General features: G+C 40.5%; 1 protein-coding gene across 1 annotated transcript in view; it reads left to right on the forward strand.

Annotated features, from left to right (window-relative positions):
- CCDC129 (coiled-coil domain containing 129) overlaps positions 1-9,157 on the forward strand; it is a 94,421-nt gene that overhangs the window by 11,816 nt on the left and 73,448 nt on the right. Inside the window, exons 4-6 of the mRNA XM_023532038.1 lie at positions 5,951-6,002; positions 7,819-7,905; positions 8,923-8,939. Of these exons, the coding sequence (XP_023387806.1) occupies positions 5,951-6,002; positions 7,819-7,905; positions 8,923-8,939 (156 nt within the window). The remainder of the gene's footprint in view (positions 1-5,950; positions 6,003-7,818; positions 7,906-8,922; positions 8,940-9,157) is intronic.

The following is a 9,157-nucleotide window of genomic DNA, read 5'->3' on the forward strand; positions in this document are numbered from 1 at the left end:
TGTGGGTGAAAAAGAACACAGTGTTACAGTTGGTTTTAAGGTTTTCAGCATGGGGACAGTGAAGAGTCTCCTTTTTTGTAAGAATATAAATTAATAATTCGTCAAACGAGAGAAACCATGCCAGCCTCCTCTTCTCAGTGTCTTGGTCACGCGGGAGTTAAATGTACAGAAAGCTGCAGAATGCTATTATTTCAGAGCCCTGTGAAAATGTAATGTGATTAGTCTATTGGATGATATTCCAAAAAACCAAATGTCTTCCATGAATCAGTCAGAAATGCTTAGGAAAACCAAAATAAAAAATGCTTTCTAAGCCAATAAAGGTGCTAATTAGTGCCTTCTGCATATCTCACGACATCTTCCCCAGTAATACGTTTTGCAGGGTTAAGTGCGGTGTCTGCTGCTTCAGATGGCAGGAGTCCGCCTCACAGTGGGGAGGGCGGCAGGAGACTCGAGTCTCTAAAAGAGAATCAGAGCTGGCATTTTAACCCATGCAACGGGATGCCTTGTGTAGACCAGAGAACATTTTTTTTTTTTTTGCTTTAATTCTCCAAATCAATCCTTACGAAACTTGATAAGAGTAGGACCTTAATTAATTATTTTTCTTTCTTTATCCCCCAATGCTTTTAGAAAGTAAAATCGGTTTGTTTGGTTTTTTTCTCCAGTTAGTAGACATTTAATATTATATTAGTTTCAAGTACAGACCTTTATGTAACTTAAGAAGTGATCACCTCGATAAATCTAGTTCCCATCTGACACCATAGTTATAATATTATTGACTGTATTCCCTATGCTGTGCTTTACTTCCCCTCGACTTCTTTGTAACTACCAATTTGTAGTTCTTAATCCCTTCCCCTTTTTCACCCAGCCCTCTAACCCCCCCATCTGGTGACCATCAGTTTGTTTTCTGTATTTATGAGTCTGTTTCTGTTTTGTTTGTTCATTTACATTGTTCTTTAGATTCCACAAATAAGGAAAATCATATAGCATTTGTGTTTCTCTGTCTTTCTCTGACTTTTTTTTACTTAGCATAATACCCCCTAGGTTTATCCATGTTGTCACAAATGATAAGATTTTATTCTTTTTCTGTGGCCAAGTAATATTCCATTGTATATATGTACCATGTCTTCTTTATCCAGTCATCTGTTGATAGACATTTGAGTTGCTTTGTATCTTGGCTATTGTAATGAATGCTGCAATGTACATAAGTAAAATCTGGTTTTAAAAGCCTAATGAGGGTATCTTGGAAGGAGGAGAAAAGCCAAGCAACTAGAGAAGCAAATAAGAAATTAAGAAGGCCTAGCAAGCAAGGCTTTGTGTAGTGCATACAGGTGCATTCGAGAGGGTCCTACCCCCTACCTGGGGCAGCCTCAAGCCCAGTGTCTGCAGAAGCTTGAGGAAATCTAGGGTAACAGGAGCAGTCTGTCTGTCCCATTATGGCATTCCCTAGATGTCACATTCTTGCTCTGATAGAGGTAGCAGACTCAAATGCCTCCATGAGACAAGGAGGTAGCCACTAATGAACCAAGCAGGCAGGACAGAAAAAGCAGAGAACGGCAGAGCACGTTGCCTCTGAGATTGCTGCCCCGAGAGGCCTTGGCCAGTGTTGCTGGATTTTCTGAGTTTTAAGGAAATTCTAGGAATCTCGAAGCTGGTGAGACCTGGGCCACCAGCTTGGGCCTCTCAGTTCAGGTTCATTATTGAAAACAGGCAAAGAGAAGCAATGACTTGACCCTGACAAGCCCATCCTCAGGCTCCAGGAAGTTTACCTTGCAAATTGGCAAAATGGAAAAAAAATTAAAAATAAAAAATAAAGGAAAATAAATAAAGAAAATCCCTCCAACAGGCAAGGAACAATAATTTCACATTGCCCTGTTCAAGACTCTCAAGTGCCTGGGTCTAAGTGTTGGAACGGCCGATCACAGCTTCCGTGGTCATCAGGAAGTGAACACACAGTAACGCTGAAAATGCCCTTAGTCTCACAGGACCCAGGGAGCCCGGACATTCAAAAAGGAAATCAGACAGTGCACCAAATTAGTTTTTAATGAATTTTGTCATAATTTTAAAAACAGGCTTATCCTGTGAATTTTAACAAATTATATTGATTTTCCTTGTCTCGGTTTTCTCCAAACTCTAGGAGGCTATCCGCATCCGAATGTATTGGATAGGGATAGACGTTTGTGTCATTTTAAACAAGATCAAGAAGAAAGAATGAAAGAAACCAGATGAAGAATGTAAAAGTTGTATCTGTACATCAGTGAGGGTGGGATCCAGGTGAGGGGGTTCAAATGCCCTGACCGTTCCCTAATTATCAGTGACGGCTGCCTTGGGGGGCTGAAAGATGGAAGGTGAGAAGATGGTGTTAAAACGGTGTAAGTCTTTTATGTGTGCCATCAGACCAGAAACTATCCCCCTTGTGACCTAGCCAGGTCCATTTGCACATTTCCTGGAAAACGTGTTGCCTTTAGAGGCTTCTTTTCCTCTTCAGGGCTCCCCTTGGTTTCCTGGCAACCAGATTGCTTCTGAACATCGATGGCAGGGTCGCGGGCTGTGGTCCATGGAGTGTGGCTACGAGATCTGCATGGATGCTAAAATCCTTGAAGATGCCCTGAGTGAGGAGCTACAGATTTTTCTGGATGACTAGGTTTTCTGCCGGGCTAGGGTTTTTGAAAATGCAGCAAGGCTGAGCTAACTCTTCTCATTGGGATCTGAATGGATCATTTCCTCTCTGACAGTTTGAGCAATTTACTGTGGCCACAGCGCCAGACCCCTGACCCAGATGTACACATTCGTTCATACATTCTAGGAAATCCAGAGCGATAGCCGACAACCAGGAGCGACAGTGGCAAGGGTGGTGGTCCCGGCAGAACATGCAGCCAGGTGTCTCTGAACCACAGAATGTTTTAGGAGAGAGGAGGTGCCAGAATTTTCTGGATGAGCTATCCAGACACAACGGGGCCTGCCTTTGTGAGTCACGTGCAAAGCAGTAGATGGAGGTGGTGGTGGTAGGAAGGGGAACAGGGAGAAATAGAAAAAAAATGCTTAAAATGATAAATATTTATTGTAGCCTTCATTTTGGGCAAGTTGTTATTAATTTATTATGGCGTTGAGTCATTATAATTTGAGAGTCAAAAATTATACTGTGCTTGCTTCTATAACATGGTTAATAAAGTAGCAAAAAGGCTTTCTCTCATGTGACAACTTCAGTTGGCAGGGGCTTTCTGGTTTGAGAAGCTCTGATGCTGAGTTGAGTCCAGTGAGTAAGAGGGCTGCTGTGGATGAGCAATGCCTCCCTAGGTGAGAGACTCAGACTGAACGAATGGCATATTTGAAACCGGATCTCGGAAGTGCCTCACACTGTGAAGAAAGAGCTAAATGGGAGAACTCTGTCAGAACAGCTCCCTTTTTATCTATTTAAATTATTAGAATTTTGCAAAAACGCTGCTAAAACCGAAACTTTTAAAACCACCAATGTAATGGGCAAAGAAGACTAGAGTTTTGGTTCTAAGTTTATTTCTAACTTGATACATAGGTTTGAGTCAGATATTTTAACTTATACATGAATTTGTCACCAGATGTCACAAAAGACATTTGAGAGATGCCACATTTGTATCATAGTAATGATCATGTGCCTTACTATTCCATCCAGTGGCTCCCTAGAATATTTTAGGAAGCAATTATGTAATTCCTTCAAGTTATCAATTTCTAAAGTTTAGTTATGTGCCCTAAAATTATTGTTTTTTCTCAAAAACCCACTCATGAAATTTATTCTAAACGAAGGATAGCAAACAAGCTCCATCTCATTCAATCGGTTGTTAGTAAACTTCCTGACAATTTTGAGAGCCTATCTCTTCTCTCTGGCAGAGAGATGTAATTGATTAGTGATGTCTGCTATGGGAGAGGGACTGGAAGTCGTTGTACAGAGGCCATATATGTCCTTGCTCTATTTTTAACCCTTTATCATAGATTTATGTGTTTCACCCTACGTGACTGTTGTGGTGACAGAGTTCTCTTTGCTTTGTAGGGCAGACTTTTATTGCTTCTGTTCTCTCGCTGCCTCTTTAAATTGTCGTTGTGTATTCTAGGCTTAGGTAAGAATCCACTTTTTACTCAGTAATATGCCCCTAGTCTTTGTCTAGACCAGTGTTCCTTTTCCATTCAGCAGGGTCACTGAGCCTTTGAAAAAAAAAAAAAAGCCGAAAATGATAGGTATTCTTATCTCCACCCCAAAAATTTGACATGCAGAGACAAGTTTACGGATACCTTGAGATCTATTCATAAATCCCTATCCAGACAAGAAATCTGCCTCCAGACTGAGGAGCCCTTTATTATTTTCAGCCTTCTTTTGATGCTTCAGTCATTCAGTTTTCTTTTTTTTCCCAAAATTTCTCCCAACCTATATTATCTTTCTTGTGGAGAAAAACTTCATATTTTCGTAGAAGTGCAGGGTGACAATGCTTCCCAGTTTTATACGTGTCATACACTAGGAGAGCCACAAGTGAGAAGACATGATAAGCCTGGTGAACCTCCTGAGGAACTTGCTTATATTCTGGAGGTTTCCTTCTGCAGATGGTTGCGTGATGTTAGGTCGTGACACAGGTTCTGAATACTGCAATGCCCCTGAGGGGGCCTCCCTGACATGCAATATTTAGCTTTTCTATTCTGGCCTCAGCACCACTAACCAGGCAAATGGACCTTCAGCTTTATCTTTGTCATATTTACTTGTTTGCTCAAAAGGCTTTTATGGTTTTCCATGTCCTGACACATACATATAAACTCTTCTTTCTGGCTTTCAAAGAAGCTATGAGACATCCTGTTGTCAGTATGGTATTTTGAAAAGGAGCAACAGCAACCAACAAAAATAAGCTGTGACATCCTACAAACCATCAGAAATTTATTTAATCTCTCCGAGCTTCAGTTTGCTTCTCCATTAAATGGAGGTTAATAATATCCATTTCATGAATTTCTTGTGAGAACTAAAAGAGATTATGTATGTAACATGCTTAGCACATTGCCTCACACAAAGGTAATGCTCAACAAACAGTAACTGTTATTGCTATAATCAGTAATAAAGGTAACGATGAATTCCTGGATCTGCTGCTTTTGACTATGTGATCATGGGCTCCTGTCTCAACTTATGTGAGTCTCATTTTTTGTATCTGAAAATAAAGAATAGCTCCTAAATTAAAAGGTTATTATAAGGATTAGATGATACAACCAAATGGAAGATGTTACATAAACACTGGGTCCTTCATATATTCTTTTTGCCTGTCCCTGCCCTTGCTTCTCACTCTTAGGTACTGTGGGAGAGAATCCCAAAGTCCCCTATGATCTAGTCAGACAGGCTCTGTCCCTGTGCTTGGCACTCACCGTAGACACCCTTCTTCCATGATAACACCACTTTTCCAACCATCAAATTGTGGTTGGAAATTATTAAAAATCTAGGGGGAGGGGAGAGGTAGACAGGATAAAAAGGGTCAAGTATGTGGTGACAGAAAGAAATCTAACTATGGGCGGCGAACACACAATGCAATGTATGTATGACTTACTGTTGAATCGTGCACTTGAAACTTATTGGATTTCGTTAACCAATGTTACCATAATAATAAAAAAAAAATCCTAGGGGGAAAAAAAGACATCCAAGACGAGTGCTGCTCTCTCTACAAAACCTTTGCCGACTATTTCATTTGCCACTGCCGTTCCTCTTCGCCGAGCAAGTGCCATACTTCAAGTACCTGTCACACCATTTAGCCGTTAATGACATTGTCTCGTTCGCTACAGAGATGCCTTGTGTCTCAGGTGTATATAATCTCAGATGTGGCATTCAATCCCATGTTGGTTTATTTAAGGATGAAAAACATCTTCCGTGAGATAAAAGAAAATTAAGTTCATCTCTCCCTTTTTGTTGTTGTTGTTGTTGTTGTTGTTGTTGCTGTTGCTGTTGTTGTGGCAGCGTTTTTGCATGAGCGAGGAATGGTTCAAATGACCGTGAAAGACTACATGAGGTAGGTGACAGAATCCACGTTACTTCTCTCCAGTATTTTATAGCCACATCTTGAAATGGAAGTGAGGCGGTTTCTAAATCATGACATGGATCTTGAGATCTTGTCACTGGTTTAGCCATAGTGCCTACAATGTTTTCACTAACCTTGAGAGAAATAGAATTTCTTCAGATGTCATGAAGGAGCGAGCAAATTAAATCAATAAATGCTGACTTGTGGGAGAGGAAATTTAATTTAAACATATGCATAGATGACATTCAAGTACAATTCAACTATTCATAAGGGCCAACTATTTTTATATTGCCAGTATTATCAACCATCATGCTATTTGCTGGAAAATAATCCATAGAAATCCCAATATTAGATAGAAAGCAGTGAGAGCCTCTTCATTTGATGAAAGACCAGATCTTAAACAGCCAGCATCCACATCACCTGGGAACTTAATGGATTGCAAATTTTCGAGTCCCACAGCAGACATTGTGAATCAGAGAATCTGGCGGTAGGGTTCAGAAATGGCTATTTCGCAGGGCCCTCTGATGATTCTGAGGCATGCTCTAGCGTAAGAACCGTTGCATTAGACTGAGATTTTTAAGGCTGCGGGTTCTGCTTCCCATGATTCAGGTGCTCTTGCATTTTCAGGATAATTCCAACTAGTTGAAAATCAAATATTCAATACTGTATTCCCCGGACTCCTACCAATTCACACCAAAAATGCTACTTTGTCATAGTTTTTCCCTCTTAAAGGATTAGTGGTTTTTGCCACCCACAAAATCACGGAGCCATAGGGACCACAGACATCTCTCAGGCAATTCTTTTATTTCATTGAAGAAGAAAATGAGAGCCAAGGTTAGTGACTCACTCGTGCTCCTGTGGCTTGATTAGAACCGTGATGACATATGGCTTCTCCTGGATCCAAGGCTGGTGAAGTTTTGGGTAGTTATTACAAAATCGGGTATGACCCTCAAACCCCAAATGAAACAGAGATGATGGCAGGGGAGGCAATGAATGAGAGGCTATCTTCTGCCTGTCTTCAAGGCCCACAGTAAGCTCAACTGTCTATTGAAATAGTCTTTATCATTCAGAACCATGCACTTTCTTGACCCTAATGCAGTGACACAATTGAACAAAGAGGCAGAGCCCAGCTGCTCCTACTAATAGCTGGCAGGACTAAGGGGAACTGAGCTGCCCACAGAGGATAACCATCTCTTAGGGAAAACTGATGTCTACATTGTATTCTTTGACAAATTTCAATTTCATGCCAACTGGCTGTTCTGTTTGATGAGACTAGAAGCAGCTATGGTATATATGAGCAATATAAAAGTGAACTGTAACAGGGTCCATTCTGTCTGGAAACATTTTCGAATGGCTTGCAATGCAGATGTCTTTGGGTAGAGTGACACAGGTTTTTGTAAGGAAGTTTGTTACTGTTGCATATGGTTGGCCACGGGAGCCTGGAGACAGCACTTAGAGATTGTCAACCATGCGGTATGAAATCCTTCACCATTATGAGAATTAATGCAGAATCTTCCTGAGAGGTTCCCCAATGACTTGCCATCTGTCAAAAGTGAGACATTCTGTCACCTTCATAATGAGCACTAGGAGGCACCTAACACTTAAATCCTCACACCTTCTGTAACACTACACTCTTGAAAAGAGGAGCAGCTTGCCCTTCTTCAAAGGTGTGGCCATTACGGGATTATTAGAAATGAAGAGGAGATGCAAACGTTTGCTCTAGAAAGGAAAAATACTCGATGACCTCCCAGGGCACCATCTAAACCGACACGTCTCATCCTTGGTATCCCCCCAACCCCCACTGCAGATCCCTGCACCAGTGTTCAGAAACTCCTACCCTATCCAGAGGGACCAGTTTCAATTCCTGCCACTCTGCCGCAGGCAGACCACAGAGGTATGTGATTTCCAGGCCCTGTGTGCCCAGGAATATCATCCTGGGCCACCGTGGATTTTAGGAAATTATAAGTAGGCACAGGTCGAATGGACGGATGAGAGAATGAATAAAGGATTTCTGAACTCTAGTTTGCAAGAACAATATAAGTCAGTGAAATTGGAAACAGGCTAAATATCTGTCATTGGGGAAAATGGCCAAATAAATTATTTGCTCCCCATTTTATAGAATTCTATACAATGACAACAGGAATGTATATATGCCGACTTATGATCTTTAAGTCATAGTTTTAGGAAGAAAAATGTAAGATGCCGAAAGATACGTAGAGTATGTTACTATTTAATTATAGAGCAAAACATGTGAAAACTATAAAGCATGTATGTAGCTAACTAGGAAAATGCCTGTAAAGATACCTATAAATGGCCAAGGGAAGAGAGAGCCTTACGTGTAATATTTTAATTTTTTAACAACATGAGTGTATTTTACGTTGAGGTGACTAGAAAAAAATGGCTTTTGGTTAAGTGAGCTGTTAATGAATAAAGACACTCACTTTTTCTTGCAAAATTAAATATAAATAAAAAATAGTTAATGGCACTGAAAATACGTTTAATGACAAGTCAATCAATAATTACATGCTTGGCCATGAGACTGAGCCTTTGGAAGGCGAGAGTGTGTCTGTTCACTCTTGTGCCTTGGGTGCCTAGCAGGGAGCCCAAGACATGATACTTGTTTAACAAATATTTGTATAAACAGGTAGAATAAAAATTTGTACAATGAGGTCAATAAGACAACAGATTAAATCATTTATGCACAATTTAGATTTCTTGAAAAAATTATTTTTCTTTCTTAAACCTCTTTATATTAAATTATCAAGCGATTGGCACCCTCGGTCCTCCAGTTCTGTTCAGTAAACAAGACGTCCAAGCCAAGCCGTTTCAGGTCCACAGTAAAGGTTCATGGCCGATCATTTCTTCCTTGATAAATCAGCAAGGCACCAGATCCCTACGTCACTTTAGAAAGTGTCAAAGAGTTATTGGGTGGTGTCTGGTAAGTACCTGCCTGGGGAGACTATAGGTGGCTGATGATGAATGGGTGAATGATCAAATAAATGAATGGTAATTAATCCAACTTAAATGATGGGGTCATGAAAGTAAAATTCTCCTATCTCAAATAAGCTCCTTAGTGTTGCTTGTGAAGTAAAGGCCAACAAACTTCAACAAAAGAACCAAGCAAACCTAGAAAAACCTCATCAAAA

Source organism: Pteropus vampyrus, unplaced genomic scaffold (assembly GCF_000151845.1).
Source record: "Pteropus vampyrus isolate Shadow unplaced genomic scaffold, Pvam_2.0 Scaffold75, whole genome shotgun sequence".
In the NCBI taxonomy this organism is placed as follows: domain Eukaryota; kingdom Metazoa; phylum Chordata; class Mammalia; order Chiroptera; family Pteropodidae; genus Pteropus; species Pteropus vampyrus.